The following is a 25,401-nucleotide window of genomic DNA, read 5'->3' on the forward strand; positions in this document are numbered from 1 at the left end:
TGGTTCTATCTAGTTATCTGGTCTTCCTACATAACTTGGACTTGGTTGAAAGATATCAACTGTCCAATTTATTGTTTGATCTAGACTTATATAACGTAGATACTGAAGTAGCTGTATTGGCTAAGGCTTTGATTTATTTTTATTTTTAAAAGTTATTTACGCAATAACTATTATTATATTATATAATTATTATTACCTTAGCTATGAATTACTTCTTCGCCAATTTAGGCCAATACTCTACTCTACCTCGCTGGCCCAATGCAGATTGGCAGACTTCACAAACGCAGAGAATTAAAAAAAATATCTGATGTGCAGGTTTCCTCACAATGTTTTCCTTCACCGTTTGAGACACGTGATATTTAATTTTTTAAAATTCACACAACTGTAAAGTTGGAGGTGCATGCCTCGGGCCGGATTCGAACCTACGCCCTCTGGAATCGGATGCAGAGGTCATATCCACAGGGCTTCACGTCTATTTTGTGTTTACTTGCATTATATATTTATGTACCTATATATAGTTTTTACACTTCATGGACAAGCAACTGGACATTGTAGACAATATTTAAATATTATTTGTTTACAATGCGACTAAGTGAAATTAAGACAATTAGCCACTTATGTGCCTCAGTTTCAACGCGCTAGTGTCATATCTAACAGTATAAAATCTTTGTCTGCACCCCAGACATGTTTTACATAATATAACCTTATTGTGTCGAACCTCAGACAATGATTCACTCCGTTTCCAAAGGATTGGGAACAATCAAAGATACCAGACATAGATTATTGCCATGAGCCGAGATTATCTCGTACTCTAACACGTGATAAAAATTAATAACCCACACATATTGTTTGCGGGCCTTTGTAAGCTGCAACCAACAAAGATAGTGACCAGTTATTGTGTCAACGCACCGACGTATGTGACCGATAGCTAATAATAACTAATATTAAACACCTACGGGAAGTAATATTACGCAGAGAATAACAATAAATGCTTAATAAATGCTTAAGAATAACAATAGCGCTAGTGTATTGGGTACCTTGCCTCTGGGTGAACAATTAGATGGTGTGTATTTGTTATAATTATTTTATTTATTATAAATTTAAATTTAATATACTGTGTAATTCTTAGTTTTAATTAATTTATTATAGTGTTTTGTATATTTTATGTAGATAAAGTGACAACTATAAACAAATTGATAGATAATAAATAATAAAAAAAACATACATACAGCCGAAAAAAAAAAACAAAAAAAATAAATGCTTTAGGTATCGTTTTGTGTTTTCTGAGCAGAAAAAGAAACGCCCATATCTGGCCCTAGCCTTTAATTTGTTAGCAAGGGGGACAAAACGGACATCGTTGACCATCTCTACTTCAAATTTCAGACGATTCGGTTCAGTAGCAAAGGCGTGAAAGAGTAACAAACATTCATACCATCAAAATCTTAATTGATTATGAAACACGGCTCTTTATTATGATATATTATGAAACTCACGTGATATTAGGTCAGAGTATGCCCGACTAGTTTCGAACCCATACGGGGCCCTTAGTCATGAGCAGGTACTTGCAACGCGGCACGATTTTTGACGGCCTCCGTGGCGCAGTGGCTTGCGCGGTGGATTTACAAACACGGAGGTCCTGGGTTCGATCCCCGGCTGGGCAGATTGAGATTTTCTTCCAGGTCTAGCTGGTGGGAGGCTTCGGCCGTGGCTAGTTACCACCCTACCGGCAAAGACGTACCGCCAAGCGATTTAGCGTTCCGGTACGATACCGTGTAGAAATCGACAGGGTGTGGATTTTCATCCTCCCCCTAACATGTTAGCCCGCTTCCATCTTAGACTGCATTATCACTTACCATCAGGTGAGATTGTAGTCAAGAGCTAACTTGTAAAGAATAAAAAAAAAAACGATACAAACTGATATACTCCGACCTAATATCACGTGAGTTTTAGCCGTGTTTCATAATCAATTAATATGAATAACACTCGCGATAGTTTAAATTCTAAAATAACCATCAACCATCAGGTTTTTGTAAATCTCGGATTTTTCGGGGTAAAATAAAAATTCGGGTAGCCCATGTTTTAATCCAGAGTAAAATCTATTTCCATTCCAAATTTCAGCCAAATCGCTTTATTAGTACCAAGCTAGCTTTTGACGGCCTCCGTGGCGCAGTGGTGTGCGCGGTGGATTTACAAGACGGAGGTCCTGGGTTCGATCCCCAGCTGGGCTGATTGAGGTTCTCCTTATTGGTCCAGGTCTGGCTGGTGGGAGGCTTTGGCCGTTTCTAGTTACCACCCTACCGACAAAGACGTACCGCCAAGCGATTTAGCGTTCCGGTACGATGTCGTGTAGAAACCTAACCATCATCATCCTCCTCCTAACAAGGTAGCCCGCTTCCATCTTAGATTGCATCATCACTTACCATCAGGTAAGATTGTAATCAAGGGCTAACTTTTAAAGAATAGAAAAAAAATTGCGACATTGAAGAGTAACAAACATCCAAACAAACATACATCCATACAAACTTTCACGTTTATAATATTAGTAAAAAACTGTGGTATATATTAGTATTCAGAAAATGTATGTTCTGTCTATCTATCTATCAGTGTGTTACTGTAGCTTCTAAAAGAACGAACCTATTATGATGCGGTTTTAATTGTTTCAAAGCTGACCTGCAGGGTTATTATATAACTCGGTGTACCATTCAAGTAATCAGTCACTACATCGTTCTTCATCGTATTTTCGTTTTTGCAATCGAAATCGAAAATACGATAAAAATCGATGTAGTGACTCATTGTTTGAATGGTACACTGAGATACATAAAGGCCGCTGATCGAAATGGTTCTTAGATTGCGTTAAGCGATTACGAAAACGGCTAAGTTGTTTTTTTTTTAAGAATTATTTGCAATTTCTGAGCAAAAACTAGTCTAGTCTATAAGAGTTTATTATACGATGTTTTACTAGTTTCACAGTTGCGTTTACGTCTAAGAATGTTCGCTTATGTGGAGAACCAACTATTCTCTTTCATTCTTTTGACAACTACTCTTTTTACCCTGATGAAAAAAAAAAACTAGATTACACATCTCTTTCCAGACATCAGCACCGACCAATGAGCTATTGAATCTTATAAGAAAATAGAGTTTTGGAGACTAACACAGACAGACAAACCACCAACTATGCTTCAACGGCCTCTGTGACGCAGTGGTATGCGTCTTTCTTAATTGGTCCAGGTCTGGCAGGTTGGCTTCGGCCGTGACTAGTTACTACCTTACCTGCAAAGACGTACCTGCATATCTGCTTATGTGATTAAACCTGCATACCTGATAATTTTCTCATTTCTAGACGTATGTGAAGTCTGCTAATCCGCATTGGGCCAGCATGGTGGACTATTAGCCTAACCTGGAGAAGACTTGTGCTCAACAGTGAGCTGAGGTTGTTAATTATGAAATAGACAACGGAAAACGAAATTATTCAATATTTAGAACAAGGAAGGGCACTAGTTTAAATACATTGGTAGGTTAGAATAAAGCGTGCTCAACGTAATGATCAGCTGCAAGCGGATGGGAGCGCTTACTGCCGATAAACAGGATTTGTAGCCAATGAGAAATGCAATTTAGCAACGCTACCTAAACTGGTATAATAACATCGCTTTACTAGAAGTGTTCCTCTTGGTGAGAACCAAACGGCGAGCGAAATGCGAGGAACAAAATAAAAAGAAATTTCACGCGAACGCACGAAACGGAGTGGCATAAGTGTGGGCAATTCACACAGATAACATACGGCAATGGGGATGATGACTAGGTTTGAATATATTGATTTTTTAATACATTCGGGTAAATAAGGTTAATGTTAACTCATTTATACATAAAAAGCAAAGATTGTCTGGATATTTGCAAAATAAATAAGATTATAAAATTTCAAAATCTATTAAATTTTTTTTATCGTAATTAGATGAAAATTCATACAGTTTTAGCTTCCTTACATTAAATGTGACATTTTTCAATAAATGAACTATAAACATAAACGCATAAATAACAAAGATATTAGTAATTTTATTTGAACGCCCATACAAACCTAACGATCAGCGAGCCAACGACGTCACTAAATCGTGTCATTTTGTATGGAGCGTGTTTTAGGGATCCGCGGCAGCGCCGCAAATCTGACCCTTTTAATCCCTGTAGCTCCGAAAGTAATGATCGCAGATACTCTATTGCTTTTACAAAATTGTTTTGCTATTAGTATACTCTTAATTTGTATACAATTTAAAAAACTGTCAACATCCCTATTCAACATGAAATAATGTTACCGTTCCGTGCTAATCAAAGAGTTAAGAGGAGGCTATTTTAGTTTAAGATGTTTTTTTTTTTTTTTCTTGTACGGCCAATCTGCGATCAGTCCTAAGACTATAAACAAATATGTTGCGAGTGTCTTTGTCTTGTGGAGGTCGATCCTCATTAAGAGTCGGCGCTCATTTGGTGCGTCCTGTTTTTTAAATGTCCAGGTCGAGTATGCGTTTACGTTTAAGACGCCTCGGACAGTCATCAGTCAAGAGTCTGTTTGCTAAGATATTAGGATGAATAAGGAGTCGCTTCTTGTATCTTTTGGCTAGCCCCCTAACTTCGTCCTTTACTGTATAAGTTTAGGATGTTAAAAATATTAATTTTATCGCCAGGGTCTTAGCTCCTATCGATTCGGAAAGAGATCGTCACTATGTGGCCTCGGTTCGTGAACTGACGACTGACTGACGAGTCCAGACGCTTAAGTTGTGATTCTGTGAAGTGTGCATACAGAAAGAACTTTCATACAAAGAATACTGAACTATTCGAGTTGATACAGTGACGATCCTTTCCCGAGTGCCGCCAAAATGCATTGGAGTCCTACTGTCGTCTGTACTGTGTTTAAATCCTTCTCTAGGGACAGTAACCTTACCAGTTGGGGATTACAAATAGGCAGATCTTGTATAAATAATAATATTCTTAACGTAAAAATGGAACCAACTTCAAAAATCGTTTTTTTTTTTTATTCTTTACAAGTTAGCCCTTGACTGCAATCTCACCTGATGGTAAGTGATGATGCAATCTAAGGTGGAAGCGGGCTACCTTGTTAGGGGGAAGACGAAAATCTAAACCCCTTTCGGTTTCTACACGACATCGTATCGGAACGCTAAATCGCTTGGCGGTACGTCTTTGTCGGTAGGGTGGTAACTAGCCACGGCCGAAGCCTCCCACCAGCCTCGTATTTCAGTCATCTTGATTTTAACACAAAATTACTAGATCGATTTTCATAAATATATAATGAGAACAATCCGGAAGTCTTTCAAACAAAACAAGAATTTTCAAAATTGGGTAATAAATGACGAAGTTATGAGGTAACAAACATTAAAAAAAACATACGCATCAAATTGAGCACCTTTCTGCTTTTTCAGAAGGTCAGTCAGTAAAAATATAGAAAACAAATTAAACGATGCTATAAAATAAAATAACTTCATCTGAATATAAGTAGCGATACATTTCTCCAATTTTTCAATTTGAGCCGAGATAGCCCAGTGGATATGACCTCTGCCTCCGACTCCGGAGGATGTGGGTTCAAATTCGGTCCGGGGCATACACCTCCAACTTTTAAGTTGTGTGCATTTTAAGAAATTAAATATCACGTGTCTCAATCGGTGAAGGAAAACATCGTGAGGAAACCTGCATACCAGAGAATTATCTCAATTCTCTGCGTGTGTGAAGTCTGCCAATCCGCATTGGGCCAGCGTGGTGGACTATTGGCCTTACCACTCTCATTCTGAGAGGAGACTCGAGCTCAGCAGTGAGCCGAATATATGGGTTGATGACGATATATTTCTCACAAAGAGAGTAGCATAAATCAACAGATCAAGTCTTTACCGTCTGTAAGATATCCAAATGCGATTATGATAAGACGCTTCGTGATAAATTATCTCTCATTTTTATCTGTCATTCATTTCGCGAATGCACTCTTATCTCAAGACTTACGGAAATAAGAATTTGATACGCTTAATACCTGTTTGTTATCTATATTGTACCTAAACTACTATTTACTGTGTAGGGTTGTCAAAAAGAGCAAAAAATTAGGACAACAAATTTAAAAATAAGACTTTCAAGAATTCATGGATGAACCAACACAGGAAAGTTGCGACAATAGGACACAAAATATTGAATGAAGTATTGAATTGATATTATGAAAATATTGAAGAATGGCTACTTATTATGTTTACATTACAACAGTATAGTACAACCAAAGATAATATAAACAGTAAAAGAAACGAAGTGAAACAGAGAAGTGTGGAATAGGAGAACGCATTGCGATACTTTGAGAAATAATAAACATTATACATACTCGTCAAATTTGAAACACCTTTTTTTACCCGACTAAGGCGAAACCAAAAGAAAGGGTAATTTGGGTATGTTTGTTTTTGTTAAAAATATAATTACTAACTTAAAGTTAATTCTAGTAAAAAAAACAAAATAGCGACAGTTTCGTTACTAGTCTACGTGCACTTACACACATATAAGAATTCAGTACAAACAAAATTTAAATACTTAAATTATATCCGTACATACCTAAATAGAAAAAGGTGCCAACCCTAATGTATGTAATGTTTTGTATGTTTAACGCTTATCGGGTACAGAAAGAAAAACAAATAATTAAGTGCAATGATATTTATTAGTCACGTAAGTAAACGATATTTATTTCATCAAAATTGGCACAAAGTTAAATTAGATTATTCTATTATAGGGCACAGGCTTAATTTAAATAGAAAATAGAAATTCATACAGGAATGGATTCTCGATATCGTACCCACTCCTAGCACAGTCTTTCTCGACTAGTTGGAGGGGAATGGGAATATTGGTTATATTATAAAAAAAAGATATGGCACATATTCTTTTAAATAAAAAAATTTAACTTCTGATCAGCTTGAAGGCGGTCAAGTTAGTGTTGTGTTAATTAAAGCCGTATTTGAAAGAAATGACTGAAAATCCAGTTAAAATCTTTACGATTTAAACGGCTTGAATTAAAACATCACTAACTTGGTACCGCCTTCAAGCTGATCAGAAGTTTATCAGAAATATTAAATATTTTGGTTATAAATCTTTAAACCACGACAATATTTTGTTATGATTAGTACTCACCTGTACCTCGGTACAATAAACCAAACCAATTTCAAAATAATGACAGTCACAACTTATCTAGGTGAAAAGTTATCATTAATTTAATCAAGCCCAATAACATGGTAGCTACTGTACACTATTGAGGAGTAAATAAATAAATAAATAAATGATTTATTGAGCAAAAAACATTTATATACAGAATAGGTTGAAACGGCAGTTGTGCTAAAATCTATAAAAGATTTTGTGTTACAACCACCATCTCTTCACGAACGAAGATTACAATATGTTTAGCTGCAGTACAAGTACAATTAAAAACTATTAAAATTAATTAAATTAAATTAATAAAATTAAATAAACTATTAAAATTAAAAATTAAATATAAAACAAAAAAGTATTAAATTGTGATTTAGTTTATAAGGTAGCTTATATAATCAAATTTATACATAACTTATAATTTTTCCAATTTATATATAATTTGAGTTACAAATACAATTAAAACTTAATATATGTGCATTTGTAATTTATACCAGTTTTATTTTAATAATTTAAAGGTAGCGTATGCCTGTGTGTGTGTGTGTGTGTGTGTGTGTGTGTGTGTGTGTGTGAAAGTGCGAGAGGGTGCGTGTGTACATGAGATTGTGCGTGCTAGTAAGTTTAAGTTATTATCTAAGAATCTTTAGCAATTTTTCAGTTTCATCGTAATCTAATGTTTGAAGCCAGGTTTTAACATTGATTCTACAAGTATTGTTAGTCAATGTACGCAATTCCATTACTTTGCTAGCTACATTGTACAGATGCTTTCCAAGAAATGATAAATGCTTTTGAGCAAAGCTGGTTCTAAAATGTTTAACATCACAAATTTTGTCTTTCCTCCGTCTGAATTTAATATTATGTTTAAAATTATTTTGTTTATGTTGACACATTATAATATTAAGTATAAACAATTGCCTAACTGTTAGGACTTGACAATGGCTATATAGATCACGAGTAACTTTAACTGTCTTTCGTTTCTATCATGAGACCCCATATGACAGTTACGACCCATCTAGATGTAAACTTCTTATCAATATAAATTAATCAAGCCCAATCACAACATAGTTACTGTAAACCGTTGAGAAGTTCCCTTAAGTGTCCCTCGTCTCCATCACCAGACCCTTAAGACAGTCACAGCCCACCTAGATGTAAAGTTCTCATTAATATTGGCAGTTATCTTTGCAGGTAGAGTAGGCAAAAGCCTTCCACCAGCCAGATCTGGACCAATTGCCTCCGTCTTGTAAATCCACCGCTTACCACTGCGCCACGGAGGCCGTCACAGTTATCGCGTCTACTTGAATTACTCGCGAATACCATTTCACCAACTTCATCGAAACAAATGAAAATTTCGTTGAAAATCTTCTGTAAAATCGTTAAGTGTCATTCGCTTCAATTCGCCATTAGTGGCTTTAATTTTCAGAAAGAGATGACGTATAAACTAATTAGCGAATATCCCATGAACGTAACGCGTAACAATGTTTACAAATAACTCAAACAGTTTCTATTTAGCAAAATGACCGCGTTATCAGTAATAATTACTGATAACGCGGTCATTTTGCTACGCCAACGCGTCACCACTGTATTTAATTTATCACCCAATTCGGCATATTAATGTTTTGCGACATAAGGCTGCTTGTGCGCGATACTCAGAAACGTTATACTTGAATTTCTCAGTAATTATTGTTCATTCCTTTACAGTAACAGTAAAATACACTATACTAATTTTTATAACACATTTGCTCGTAAAGTATCTCTTATTACACCAATTTCATGCAAAGAGAAAAGTGTTCAACATTTTATGAATAAAATTTAATAAAGAAACATTTAATTCTTTCACTTTAATAATTTTGACAATAAGTGCCAACCATTTATCTGTAACATAAATACAAAAATATTAATTTACTTTATTAGAAATACTGGCTGTTTTGGTGCATTTGCTCAGTAAAACGTGCAAAAGTCAAAAATTATTTATTTTCGCTGTATTGTTTTAATTTTAAAATATCAATTAGTAATGAATTTATTAATTCAACACCGTTAAAAGTCTCAAAGGTAACGTAAAAAGGCTTACAAGCGTAGGTCCAACATAATGTCGTTGCTTACAAGCGTATCAAATGTCATCATATGGAAACAGGCAAAGATGCAAATTCATTTTCAGAAAGTGTGTTCAAAGTGTGTTTCCTCGCAAATGTGTTATAAAACTTCGTATGACATACGACTATACTATAGCTCTCGCCAACGGCTCGAGCCAGCAATATCGCCGCGGCTATAATTTTCAACTTACCGCAGTTATACCTACCTACCACTTAAATACAAGAATTTTAAGTGGTATTTTTTTACAGAGAAACACGAGACTTAGAGTTCGCCACATCTATATTTACACTTCTCAAGCCAGAACATTTGGCTTCAAATAACCCTAATATTTTATCAAAAAGTTGTTTAAATATAATATTTTATGAAACTTTTGTCTGACACAGAAAGCACAATGTACCTATTTTTTATTAATACTAATAATATTACTATTATAATAATATTAGTTTTTCATAAAATCGCCGTATTATTCATCAAACATCACAACAAGCTTCCAGAAATTATTTATTTACCAATACTAATACTAATTTATTAATTTTTAATCAATTATAAGTAAAATACGTGAAAACGATTCAGTTCCAGCCACAATATAAGTAACTTTATTTGGTCGGCTCAGTTTGACAGCCTAACCTAACCTAACCTAACCTAACCTAAACTGCATCGTTAAGATTCAGTTTAGGTTATAAGATGACTTCATAGTACGAGAAACCGTATAAATGGATTCCGTTAGCGACTCAGTTTAGGTTATTTTTCGCTACAGCGTCAATTGGTCGGATTTGGGACCCCGTGGTACGAAAAATCGAAGCAGTTCAGTTTAGGTCTGCAGTTGAATCGCTATTATAGTTGATGGAATCCCCAACATACTGTCATGTTTAATTTTCTACGCATGTAATTTTTTATAGGTGTAAAGTTAGAATAAATAATTTTAGGAGAGCTCATTCTTATAAAAAAGAGAACATTAAGATAATATATTTGGCATGTGCCAATATTTGTCTGTTCTCCAAATAGTCGCAAATACTGTTTTAGAAAACGGTACGACAATAGTCCAGTGTTTAGCGCAGAACTATTGAGGCTTTAGCGCAATAAGATACTAGCTGACTTTAGAATAAGAGGATAATATATAGCCTATGATAATCACAAATAACGTGGCTTTCTAGTCGTAAATGAATTTTCAAAATCAGTTTAGCAGATCCAGAACAATACCCCCTGCAACACCACAAAATTTAACTCTTTATAACATAAGCATAGATATACGAGTATATTAGATTATAAGTACATACATATATAATACTAGCGGACGCCCGCGACTTCGTCCGCGTGAAACTAGATGTAAACTTTCAACTACCTCTACCTACCCTACCCGTAAAAAAAGTATAAAAAAAGTAAAAAGTATCCTATGTCCTTCTCCTGGCTCTAAACTACCTCCCTGCCAATTTTCAGCTAAATCGGTTCAGCCGTTCTTGAGTTATAAGTGGAGTAACTAACACGACTTTCTTATATATATATATAGATTAGTTTTAAAATAATGTACTAAACTATAAAGCTAAACAAATATAAAGTATACTCAAAACTTGATTTAATCTCGCAGATTCCAAGTAAGTTTATATCTAAGATGCTTTTTACGATACTGATGTTAAAACAGTAGCCGCCTGCCCCGATAACTGTGAAACTGATATTAAAGATTAAGATAAGTTGATATGTAAGTCATTGATATAGTAACTCCTACAGACAGGCAGTCAGCCTGTCAGGCTGACAGGCAATCAGCCTATCTGTAGCCTTAAATCCAACATTTATAGCATCCTTTTTTTTTAAAGGCTATACATATAGTCGTATATTATATACGAGTATAACTAAATAATGACAGAAATGTTGGAATACATAGAAAATACAGCTGAACATAATACCTCCTCTTTTTTGGAAGTCGGTTCATCATCATCATTAACAACCCATATTCAACTTAATTAGAGTATAGTTCTCCTCTCAGAATGAGGCTAATAGTCCACACTGGTCCAATGCTTGGCAAACTTGACACGTAGAAAATGAAAAGATATTAAAGGTTAGCTTCCACCTTCACACAGGAAGTAAAACTATAAGAAATTGTAATGCCTATCAATTGTAAATTATAATACTGTATAATTTTTTTAAAAGAGCAACTGTTGAGTTTTTGTCGGTTCTTCTCAACAGAACCTGCCTTCTGAAACGGTGGTAGAGTATTTACAAATAGCCAACTGACGTTTCAAAAGTGTTTGTAAACTAAGCCTACTTGAAATAAATGAATTTGAATTAAAAATCTCAGGTGTGCAAGTTTCCTCACGATATTTTTCCTTCACCGTTTGAGGCTCGTGATATTAATTTCTTAAGAGTGTGCAATATGTAATTTGGTGGTTACAAATGGTTCTGGATCTCAGATTCTGGAAAAGTTAGGACCCTGATATTTGGGTAAATGATATTTCAAAGTGTTAGCTTTGTTATGACTATACAAAATACACAATTTGTAAAACTTTTCTCGATAGTTAATTTTTTGTGAAAAATACATGTTTTGCTCACATTTTGCTTTCAATCTCAGGAAAAGCAAACTTATTTTCTTAAATTTTTGTTCTGTATAGAAAATTAGGTATATATCTTGAACATGGCCATTTTGTTATTCGTTATGTTGTTTAATTTACTTGCAATTAGGTAAAAATGGTTTTGGCGCTCACGTCATAAAATTTGCGTCGCGCGTCAATCGCTATGTGTTTTTCACTCACGTGAAAGTCATAATTCGGCGTCTCGTTTGCGCTTCGAATTTTATCCATATGGTACCGACGCGCTGCGCGTTGGTGTTGCATCCCACGTACCGAATTAAAATCTATGCCCACCGAAAAGAAGGCAGAGGTCGTATATGAAAGTCGATTAAGATGGATAAACGCCACGTGTGTAAGCCGCCTATACACCACGAGGCGAGCGCCTGAGACCTCATCTCGTGTACACGTGCCTGCCGAGTGCTAGACGCGATCAAAATGATAATGTTACTTTTTAACATTCGCTCCGTATTGCGCATTAAATTCGCGCAGCTTAATTTTAAAATTAAGCGTTACTTTAAACTGATTATGTAGATAAGTAGGTTCTTATTTACATACAGTTAACGAATTATGTTCTTTGTGGTTTTACCTTCGTTTAGCGAATTAGCGAGAATAAAACAAAGATAGTTAAGTTTAACGGCCTCCGTAGCGCAGTGGTATGCGCGGTGGATTTAATGACGGAAGTCCTGGGTTCGATCCCCGGCTGGGCCGATTGAGGTTTTCTTAATTGGTCCAGGTCTAGCTGGTGGGAGGCTTCGGCCGCGGCTAGTTACCACCCTACCGACAAAGACGTACCGCCAAGCGATTTAGCATTCCGGTACGATGTCGTGTAGAAACCGAAAGGAGCGTGGATTTTCATCCTCCTCCTAACAAGTTAGCCCGCTTCCATCTTAGATTACGTCATCACTTACCATCAGGTGAGATTGTAGTCAAGGGCTAACTTCTATTTAAAAAAAAATCCATATCAATATCATCATTATCAGCCGATTTTAATGGCCCCCTACAGAATCAGGCCTTCCTCCTTCCTTCCCTCCTCCGAAGAGCTACCACGCGGCTCCAACGCGAGTCGGCGGGCTTAGGATGACAATATTTGACTCTTTAATCATTACTATCCGATTTTGGCCTCCGTGGCGCAGTGGTATGTCTAGTAGATTTACATGACGTTTGTATGGATGTTTGGATGTTTGTTACTCTTTAACGCCGCTACTACTGAAGCGATTTGGCTGAAATTGAGAATGGAAATAGATTTTACTCTGGATTAACACAAAGGCTACTTTACTTACTTTTTTATCGAAAAAATCATTGGTTTCCCGAGATTTGCAAAAATTGATGATTTTTGAAGCTAGGAATGTTTGTTACCCTTTCACGCATCGACTACTGAACCGAATTAGTTGAAATTTGATATTGAGATATATTATAGCATGGATTAACACATAGGCTACTTTTTATCCATGGTTCCCGAGGGATTAACTAAATTCCACGCGTATGAAGTCGCGAGCGTCTGCTAGTAGCAATATTTACATAGATACTAGGTATTTACCGTAGGCAGAGTCACGCTAAACAAATCAGTCAGGTAGGCTATGTAGCACTGAAAATAAAAGTAATCAATGAGGAGACCCTCTTTCCTTTCCTTCCAAATAAAATCACCAATTATTAACCCTTGGGTACGGTCTCATCTCATGCCTTAAGTGTCCAAGCAGTCTAAAATAAAAGTTGACGTACTTGGAAGTGGTACTGAATACGGCGCGATCAAGAGAACATAGCTTTAAATCGCATCATCACTTACCATCAGGTGATTGTAGTCAAGAGCTAACTTAAAGTAAAAAAACATACATACAGCCGAACGTAGAACCGTAGTTTTTGGAAGTCGATTAAAAAAGAAAATATCAAATCCTAAATTGACCCCACCTGGGAATCATACCCTGACTGTTGAAAACCATAACATTACTTGATGTGATAATGGTGAATCCAATTCCTTCTTTTTTGACAGCAGCTGATGCGTAGTCGGCATGACAATATTGACCCATATTTTTTTCTCCAGGTTGTTTCCACCACACCGTCGGCCTGGGTCTTCTGGAAGGACTGCGCGAACGATACGGCGACCTGGTGCGACTCGCCAAAGCATCCAGGTCACGACCAGCGCTATACGTCTTCGATCCTGAGCTTATGAGAGAGGTAGATTTATTGATACCAATCATATCAATTGACAGAAATCATATATGGCTGTGTATCCCTGACCTTATAAAACATTGACGGCCTCCGTGGCGCAGTGGTATGCGCGGTGGATTTACAAGACGGAGGTCCTGGGTTCGATCCCTGGCTGGGCAGATTGAGATTTTCTTAATTTGTCCAGGTCTGGCTGGTGGGAGGCTTCGGTCGTGGCTAGTTACCACCCTACCGGCAAAGACGTACCGCCAAGCGATTGAGCGTTCCGGTACGATGCCGTGTTAAAACCGAAAGGGGTGTGGATTTTCATCCTCTTCCTAACAAGTTAGCCCGCTTCCATCTTAAACTGCATCATCACTTACCATCAGGTGAGATTGTAGTCAAGGGCTAACTTGTATTTAAAAAAAAAAACATATCAATATCATCGTTATCAGCCGATTTTAATGGCCCCCTACAGAATCAGGCCTTCCTCCTGTTAACGCCAATATTATTTCATATTTGATGATCGCTTCAAACTGTGTCAATTTGATTTAAGCACCTATAGCTAGTCTCATAAGACGCAGTTTCGCTCGACACGCAGTCATCGTTCGCATCAAATTCTTTAATTGTCACAAATGCATGTCAGTGACCGACTGACCTTCGCCGCTAACCGTCGCATTTTTTGAACCCGCACCAAATTTAAAGAATTTAACCAGCTCCGCGCCGCTGTACCTGTACCAAATCAAACTCAAGTGTGGTCATTTGCTGCATGTGAAAAGAAGACCGAACGAGCACTAACAAAACACGTCGAAAGGTAAGATTAGCTATAGAATGCTATTTGAATTTACACAGTAAAGCGATCGCATATTTGAAGCATAATATAGGTATAACATAACCCCACCCGCTTAAAAATCGTTTTAGGTACTATTTACACGTGCCTAAACACCTCCTTCCTTCCCTCCTCCGAAGAGCTACCACGCGGCTCCAACGCGAGTCGGCGGGCTTAGGATTACAATTGTTAGATTTTTAATTATTTAAATAATTATAAATACATAAGACAACATATAAAAACTCCTTCTTCCAGATAAATGTTTTAATCTGTACTGTTTATTAATGATAATGGTTTTATTCTGAGGTTGGTAGGGTATTGTGATATATACTCTATGTAAAGGAGGCGAACATGCGATTATGTGGCGTGAAGTTTATTTAATTAATGTATTATCCATCTACCAAAGTAACGATTTGTTTAAGAATGAGTAATAAGTTATTTGAAATACAGTTTATACATTCCAGCTTGTGTTATTTTATTCCATTGCTTTTATCAGAAGTGAGAGTACCTACGAACACGATGTCATTACCTACATTAAAGTCGATCTACAGAAAGAAATGTAACGGCATTTAAATGAAGTGTGAATTTGGGAAACAGTGGTTTACATTACGAGAAATGCGATAAAAATCATACGTGTGTACAACCATTAAGTATGTATACCACTGACGGCTATGGGACGCACGCCGCACTGGTCCCGGTAAAAGTATTTATGCGATGTCGGTTGTCGATGCTTACAATATCTAACAAGAATGAAGAAACGTAAACGTAACACACTTATACCATGTTGACGATATTTATGAGCAAAACAGTCAAACAGTCCAACAGCACTCATAAGAGGATATTATTTGAAAAACTGCGAGAGAACAGAGAAGAACGTGTAAATTAATAACAAAATACAAAGATGCATGTGTGGTGTTAGCTGCAGAGTTATATGAGATGGAATCCTGTTGGTTTGACGGATGAGAAATACCAATGATGTCTAAATATATTAAACTAGGTGTCTGGTGAGTTTTATTAGTTTGATTAAACAGCCTCATAAATTATTCAGTTGTGACTAATATGAAATAAAATTACAAAGAATAAATAATCACTAGGTGAAACTAAGTATGGTTGATAGGTTGTCAGTTTGTCTGGCTTATTGTCAAAACATTTTTGTTAGATGACTATATCTAGGAAACCAAAATCATTTAAGTGAAAAGTACACACACACACACACACATACACACTGCTCAAGAAATTAACGTATGAAGACAGACCACTCTAGGGTTGTTAGGATGTAGGACACTGGCATAATGTAATATTGAGAAATCTTAATTATAGAACTACATTACATCCGTTGCTGACATGGGACTAAAATGAATTAACTAAAATATTGTTTTTTTTTGTGCCTGTAACTTCAAACTATACATTTGTTATATGTGAGTTTTTATGACTGAATAACATAAAAATTAAAAATATATGAAGTTTTATGTAATGGTTCAAGTATTATTTTAGGCCTTGATGTAGGTACCTGATAACAAGTTTTGAGACAGCTATTACAATATTTTCAGATAGGATTTGCTTAGATATATCATTATGTAGATTACTGTATGTACTTAATATAAATTTTTTTAAATCTTTTAAGAAATTGGATTGATAGATTTCTTGAAAAATAAATTTGTAGTTATGTTTGAAAACCTATTTAACTATTCAAGCGTTGACAACATGCCTTCAGCCTATTTAGTATAGAACAGTTATTAACAATCTGCAGCAACACAGTAAATGATTCTTATCCATGAATATTATTATATTCGGCTTATCTACAAGAGTACTAAGAGATATTATGATATTCATCTTAATGAAATCTTATAATTAATTAAATTGGAGATTTTTTTTTAGGGTGATATTAAAAAGTTACTTGTGTGACAATTGAGTAATAAATAATTAATTATAATAATATCATTGATCACAAATTGTCTTAGAGCCCAGTCTGTATGGACTTCAAGTAAAGAGACACAGATTGCCATAAATAGGTTGTAAAATATTTGTCTAAGACATATTTTGACAGTTTTGTGGGTGGGTGACGTTGGGCTCTCTTTTCATTAATGGTCATGTGCAGATGTATAGATTCTACATACAAGTAAATTAACCATACTATTGCTGTTGTTTTAGATTCAATCAATCAGTTTATTATTTGCAGATACACTAGTGTATTTAATCCATGTCTCATTTGTTTATTTCTAGCATTTTATTAGATTGCAACATTTTGTATAATTATGAAAATTAGTAATTATTATGGGGTTGTGGTTAGAATTATATATTCGGATGGTTACAATGATATGTGCATAAGGTTTTAACTAGGGTATACTAGTACACTAAAGGTAAAAAAAAAAAATTAGAAAATTCCTTGGCCAACATATTAAGTGGTATAGGTTTTGAATATAGATTTGTATTGGGTCCTTAGGTAGTCAGTACATTTGTGCATCTACAAAGTGCACGCCACCGAGTTGTTGGTACCTGCATGCAACTGATGGGTGGTCTGCATCAAGTATGAATCAATATAGAGACTTAAATCATTACATCAGTAAAATAATTAATGGATATAGCCAAAAAAAAAAAAAAAAAGAAATTTAACAGAATTAAAAAAAAAAGAATATACTAAAATTAATGAATAGGTAAAACCTCTGATAGCAAACTAGAGGTATATAACAAAGGGGGTGGTCTGGTCTAAGACAGGTTTATGCTACTATTATTAAAAAAAAGGGGGTAGTCTGAAGATAATTATACAATACATAGTCAAATATCATCTTTTCTTATCTAGTGATAACTACTAGGATTGGATTACATACTAAAATTATTACAATCATAAATCGCAATATTTTCAAGAAGTCTTTATTATCATTAAAAAAAAAAAGCATTTCTTTAAGAGAAAGAGTCTTTTGTCTGAATTAAAGTAAATTGATAGATTAACACATGTTTAACATTTTATTTCATTTTATGTACCGGGTCTAAGGTTCATTCAATTATAGACTGATTTTCTCTTGGATGCTAGGTATGCTAGTTATGTTAAATTAAATTATTTGTCAAACAAGTATGATATTTATCTGAACGATTAAGTGACTGAGCTATGTGATACTGTGTGAAAATATTTGATTACAGATCCGAGATGCATGGATATTGATTGATGAATATGGGATATATGAGATTCTCATGATAATCATTGGGTTGAACACAGCCCTATTCGACAGTTGACCCAAATCACAAAGATGAGAGAAGTTACACTATGTATTGATAACACACGATTTAAATTTAGTATTTTTATTTATGATATGATGATATTATAATTATGTATTATATTGAGAGTTATTAGTTTTGATATCATATATACATATATTTTAAATATTTGCTCACATCCATGATGTTATTCATTAATTATGACTTACTGATGACGATTTGTGTTTTCTTAAAATTTTAATATAAGGATAGATGTATTACACAGGCCGACACGATTTTCGTTGTCCAAGATATAATTATTTTTTTTCTACTGATTTTGTAGTGCTGATTACGAAATCAGACCTAATTTTATCATATCACATCAGATTTTTAGTAAAATTAATATATTCGCTAGTTTTGATTTTTCAGTGAAATTTTCGAGTTTTGGCACTCTTTCTTTGAATTAAGCAACCTCTCATGAGAAATTACTTCAGTTATAACAACGACACACCTATTTGTAACGCGTTTCGTGGAAATAAGCTCTTATAGTGCCTTTGTTAAAAAAAAATATATATATATTTTAGTTAATGGTTTTTTTTGTTGTTGGAAAACGTCTGATAAACATAACGTCTTCTATAAAGTGTCACAATAGTCCAGATATACTTTGTTACATTTGTTGAAACTTTATGATTCTAAGCAAAAACTGAAAAAATATGTATAATAAATATGTAGCTTATTTTGACTTCAAAATACAAATAAAATCGTGGACTCTGCAGTTTGTACTAATCGTGTTGAACAATTAAGGCAGTGGACACTGGACATACAGCAAAAGACAATCTCTACCTTTTGGTACTACCTATGATATAGTGAAAGCAAGACAATCATACAGATATTGTTATTTTTGCTGTATGTTAGAAGCTTTTAAAGTAAAATTTGTTTTTCTTTTTGTAAAAAAAATTGATGTGATAGAGTAATTGTGCAGGTATTTTTGTGTTCAAAATACTATAAATTACTGATAATTTTTACTGAAATCAAAACAACGTTCAAAAAGTATTCATTTGTCGGCCGGTGTTATCGATAATATTTTAGATAGTATTATAGTATAGTAGTGTTATGACGACTAATATACCGTTATTTGTTTTGTGAATGATTATGGATATATTTGTTGTATAATAATTTCTCTATTGATTATTACACAGCAAAATAAAATAAATAAATAAATATAAAAAGATTCCAACGAATTGATAAACTCCTTTTTTTTTGAAGTCGTTTAAAAATGTATGTATATGTATTTATATCTGATTTTATATTTTGATTATCTTCTATCACATGTCATCTGGAAGTCTAACACGATCATGAAGTCCTGTAACTATATTAGTTCTGAACTTGATGGTGAGGGGTTCGGTGCAGATGCAACACATCATCTGGAAGTCTAACACGATCACAAAGTCCTGTAACTTTACTAGTTCTTGACTTGGTGGTGAGGGGTTCGGTGCAGATGTCACACATCATCTGGAAGTCTAACACGATCACAAAGTCCTGTAACTTTACTAGTTCTTGACTTGGTGGTGAGGGGTTCGGTGCAGATGTCACACATCATCTGGAAGTCTAACACGATCACAAAGTCCTGTAATTTTACTAGTTCTGGACTTGGTGGTGAGGGGTTCGGTGCAGATGTCACACATCATCTGGAAGTCTAACACGATCACAAAGTCCTGTAACTTTACTAGTTCTGGACTGGGTGGTGAGGGGTTCGGTGCAGATGCCATTAATCGATGATGACGAATTTGACAAATATAAATAATGTTTTGAAATGATGAAAATAGATAAGTTGATTGACAAAAGCTTCACATGAACATTATGTTTATTTATAATATGTATCACTCTTATTCTTATTTAACATTTTTATGATAAAAGTATATAGAAGAAATCAAGAATTTCATTATAGTTTCATTGGATTCTTTTAAATAACTTATGGGATGCTGTGTGATAATTAATTATAAAATTTTATTGTTAACATTGTTCTATTTATAGTTGATATTATAGTAATGTCATAATTTCATGATATTCTTGTGTTGTTTGGGGACAAACTTTTAGTAAGGATGGCCGAATATTAGAAGATAAAGACATTACATTTGTAAATATTACATATCGTCTATGTACTTAATGCTTTAAATTAATCTACTACTCTGTCTAAGTTAATTACAATATTTAATAAGTCTCTGTCTAGAGTAAAGCTCCCTCTTGTCATCTGGAAGCTCAGACAAATATTAGAAGATAAAGACATTACATTTGTAAATATTACATATCGTCTATGTACTTAATGCTTTAAATTAATCTACTACTCTGTCTAAGTTAATTACAATATTTAATAAGTCTCTGTCTAGAGTAAAGCTCCCTCTTGTCATCTGGAAGCTCAGACAAATATTAGAAGATAAAGACATTACATTTGTAAATATTACATATCGTCTATGTACTTAATGCTTTAAATTAATCTACTACTCTGTCTAAGTTAATTACAATATTTAATAAGTCTCTGTCTAGAGTAAAGCTCCCTCTTGTCATCTGGAAGCTCAGACATACATAAGACCTACCTCGCTAGATGTTGTTTTTCGTCAAAGTACATGATTTACTTGTATGATCTAATGCGATTATAAGAACTGTCTCTGTAGAATCGAGGTTTCATAGTTATAACTTTATATTAACATAACTTTTAGTTTAGTTTAGGAATGACAAAATGACAGACAATTTTGTCATGAATTTGGGTAATTGGACTGAATCTGGAAGTGATTAAAGATTGAATTTATTTCAAATTTGTAAAAACAAGAATTAACATACCAGTTTAACTGAATTTAAGTGTTTGGATTTTTATCAATAGAATCACTATCAAAATCTGTATAGGTCTGTATTCACAATTTGTAAATATTGAATGAGAAATCTGTTAAACTATAATTATATAATTCTTAAAGAATAATTAAATGTATTGTAGGGTGTTTCAACATATTGTTAAATCAAGGTTTAAAATTAGAAAATATCTGTAATGACAAAATTGAATTTTACTACTTGTAAATCAGTGAATTTAGCAAGTAGTAATAATAATAGATTAATTGGGACTCACTTTTGTTATAATTAGAAATTATTGGAGAATTAATGAGTTGTGGTAATAAACATAAATTAAAATTTTAAATACTATGAGACATAGTTCAGTGAATCTTTATAATAATGTAATGTTAGAATTTATTTGTGTTTACAAAGTTTGAGGACAAACTTGTAGTCAGTATGGCCGAATGTTAGATTTTTAATTATTTAAATAATTATAAATACATAAGACAACATATAAAAACTCCTTCTTCCAGATAAATGTTTTAATCTGTACTGTTTATTAATGATAATGGTTTTATTCTGAGGTTGGTAGGGTATTGTGATATATACTCTATGTAAAGGAGGCGAACATGCGATTATGTGGCGTGAAGTTTATTTAATTAATGTATTATCCATCTACCAAAGTAACGATTTGTTTAAGAATGAGTAATAAGTTATTTGAAATACAGTTTATACATTCCAGCTTGTGTTATTTTATTCCATTGCTTTTACAATATTTGACTCTTTAATCATAACTATCCGATTTTGGCCTCCGTGGCGCAGTGGTATGTCTAGTAGATTTACATGACGGAGGTCCTGGAGTCCGGGCTGGGCCGATTGAGGATTCTTTAATTGGTCCAGGTCTGGCTGGTAGAAGACTTTAGCTGTGGCTAGTTACCTACCAGCTAAGATGTTTCGACAAGCGATTACGGTACGATGTCGTGTGGAACCGAAAGTGGTCTGGATTTTTATCCTAACAAATCAACCCGCTTCTTAGATTGCATCATTACTTACCATCAAGGGTTAAATTGTAAAGAATTAAAAAAAAAAAAACAAGGTTTGGATAGCAGTTTAGCCATCGGCCATCGGCTAGATAATAATTAATCAACTCCAACAACACGTGTATATTACAAAAAATATATAACAAATTTTCCCTATTTTACTAAAATTATGCCCATTTTCATTCCAATAAATTATTCAGATTCAAGTTTATTATTGTTGACTGTCGATACCCTTTGCTATGTTTTTATTATGTTTTGTTATCAGACTTTATTATTGCGGTTCATAACAACAATACATAGGTACCTACTTTATATTGTGTACACAAAACATTATAATCGGGAAATTAAATTAATTAGTTTTGTTATATCGTACCCAATAAGTTTAAAAACAAAGTTACCTATATACCTACATAAGATTGCAGTATTGTATAAAGTTTTATCTACTTAATAATAGTTAATGTTTTTGCTAAATAAGTCGTGGAAATAAAAAAACAAATCAATTTACTTTTCACTAGGGCTTCCTACTTTATCTGCTTCAAGTGTATTATTTCGAGCTATTTTCTTATTATTTAGTCCAAATTCCTTATAATAAAGCCTTAATATAATTTAATATGTAGATAGACTTATCTACATATTAAAATCCTACCCAAATATGGCGACCGTATATTTTTACCGTAGATATAAGTATAGTAAGCCGAAAATCGATTGAAACATACAAAATACCGAATAGAAAGCGCTTTTGATTGTTTATTCAATGTGCAAATTCAATTTACGGTACGGAATATGGAGGTCGCATTTGGCAAACACTAACCACTGACGGTAACAAGATAGACATACAATCCTTCCCGAATATAATTACATATGTACTCAATTCGTATACTCTGAAAGTATTTCGACATACGAGGTATACCTCCAAAATGACTGTAATAATAATTTAAATGGTGATTTTGGTTCGAAACAGTTTCAAATCAAATCAAATCATTTATTTGCTAGAATGTGGTACACGTTTTGGTCTTAAAATTATTGAGTCACCTATACATTCAACTGATTACAGTAAGCGAAATTTTTATAATTAAAATTTTAATTTCAATAATAATTTATCCTAATAACATTTAAAGTTTAGCTCCCTTACCATTTTTTTGCGTGTTTGTTCTTCTAGTTCGACTTCAATCAATTCAATTTCTATTTAATTGACCAGGCAAAGTAGGCATAAGAAAATGGAAAACGAATGTGCAATTATAGATTTAAAACACATAGTGTGTAGTCGCAGGATTCGTATAGTTTGTGCGCTGTAGCATGGTGCGATTCACGATAGTATAATAGTACGTATTATTAATTTCATACCGGCGAATATGTGCCCCTAAATGGGAGCCCTTGACGCATCTTTTATTTTCTGATTGTGTAAGTGCCGTAGGCTCCTTATGGGACCTCAGCGGCGTCACCGGGGGGTTTGGGCGAGCGCAGAAGCATTGCCTGATGGGGCATTGTCGTTCGTTACGTCATCGTCAGGATCGTAAAGGACGTTTTTTGGGCGTCTAGATCTACAATCAGCGTTGATATCGGGGATGTAGCTGCAAGCCTCAAGCACTAGTTGGTTGGGGTGGATGGCGGCTCTCTCAAAAAGTTTTCGAGAGCTGTTTCATATATCTACTTAATAAGATATCTACTTAATAAGGGCTACTGTAGGGAGATCAAGGTCTCTATGTAGGTCGTTATCTTGAGGCATCGCTACGCTACAATAAGTACGTATGTGTGTGTGTCGGCGAAGGTAATTAGCCTCACATTATCACAGAAGTGGCTTATGTTTAAAGAGAAAAATTGTTAGGTGTTGCAAGTCTATAGGTTATTTGTCTAAGTATGCAATGTGAATAATCTGAACGTAACTGCATCATAGACATCATCACGTAGCACATCATTTCTTTCAACTCACTGAACAAGTACAACAAGAGTATCATGGTTTAAATGACTAAGCTAGACAGGAATCTAAAAATGGTCTGTAAAATATATAAGCAAACTTTGTATGTAAGAGAATACCTAGCATATATTACAGATCACTCGATGAAACACTATCTGACTTTCTAGAGTTAAACGATAAGGCAAAGTTATGCCATTATGCCTATCGTTAAATGACTAGGCAAAATACAAATTTCGAAATAGCCTGCCCTAACCCTGATGTGCTTTAATCTGAACTTATCTGAACTAACATTCGCTATCTCGCATGCATTGACGTAAGAAGAGGGCGTGTTTACATAAAACTATGATTAAAAGTCGTAAAACTTATCGAGTCATCATTCAACTTGTCACATTTGTTTGACAATACCTATATAAGATAAATCACCACGAATGCAATAAATGATTTGCGATATGATTTTAACAATAAATAAAGTTATTATAAATCAATAAATAAAATAGATTCTACAAACTAGAGCCTCATTATATTTATTGCTTTGCTCCGATTTGTAGAGTATGGTTGTATATAGATAGATAGATAGACATATTCTTTATTGCACGTAACAAAATATATAAAACTGCCATATTCATCACGAAATAAAATAGATAGAAATATGCACAAAAGCAAAGGTAGGTGCAGTGACGTACCGTGCCTTAATGGGGCCCTATGTCAAAGTTAGTTGTAGGGGCCCCAAATGAAAAGTAAATTTCTCACATGTCCAATGTTTTTTTTCCGGAAAACACCACGCTTTCGCGGGATTCGTGGATGGAATTTTACGCAAGTTCGTTTGCGTAAAATTATATAAATATAAAATTATATATCTTTTAAACCTAAACTTCGATTGATTTTGATTTTGATTTTGATTGCTTTTCAAACAAATTCGTCGTTATCTAAGCAGTGATGTGAGGATACGCCTATGTGAATCTTTGATCCTCTCGAAACTAAACTATGCAGACACAGTCTATGGGCCGTGTCTACTAGCAAGATCAGCAAAATTGGTTCAAAGAGTTCAAAACGCCTGTGCTAGGTTTTGCTTTCCCATACCACCTCGTGCATATGTCAACCCATACATTAATAACGCTAACATGCTTAACATGGAATCTCGCCGTAAACTCCACTTAGCGACTATGCTATTTGGAGTAATTGCCACCGAAAAACCAATCTATCTGCGTTTAAAGATTCAATGGGCCCATGAAAATAAAAAACACGGTGTAAGAAGAGCTCCTCGAATCTCCATGACGCAACACAGAACAGCCTTTTGAGGTTAATTCAAGTTTTCGGCCAGCAAAGTATGGAATTACCTTCCCCCTCCAGTATGTTCTCTTAAATCCATAATTGCTTTTAAGAAAACTGTAAAGAAATATTTACTAGAACGACAAAAAACTGAAAATAATAGTCGAAATCTAAAATAAGATATTTTATAAGAATTTGCCATGGTGAAACTGTTTTGTTTTTTTTTTAACTCTTTCTTTCATGTTTGAATGGATTACATTTTATTTCTTTTTAGGTTATCGTTTTTTATTTTATAAATATAAATTATAAATTAATTAATTGCATTTGTTATATTACATGTAGTATTATTAGATATTTTATATAATGTATATATAA

The 25,401-nt window shown here is 34.3% G+C and overlaps 1 protein-coding gene across 1 annotated transcript in view; it reads left to right on the forward strand.

Annotated features, from left to right (window-relative positions):
- LOC112049828 (probable cytochrome P450 49a1) overlaps nt 1-25,401 on the forward strand; it is a 48,958-nt gene that overhangs the window by 8,475 nt on the left and 15,082 nt on the right. The window contains exon 3 of the mRNA XM_052885258.1: nt 13,855-13,988. Coding sequence (XP_052741218.1) covers nt 13,855-13,988 — 134 coding nt within the window. The remainder of the gene's footprint in view (nt 1-13,854; nt 13,989-25,401) is intronic.

The sequence above is a fragment of the Bicyclus anynana genome, chromosome 14, assembly GCF_947172395.1.
Source record: "Bicyclus anynana chromosome 14, ilBicAnyn1.1, whole genome shotgun sequence".
Classification (NCBI taxonomy): Eukaryota; Metazoa; Arthropoda; class Insecta; order Lepidoptera; family Nymphalidae; genus Bicyclus; species Bicyclus anynana.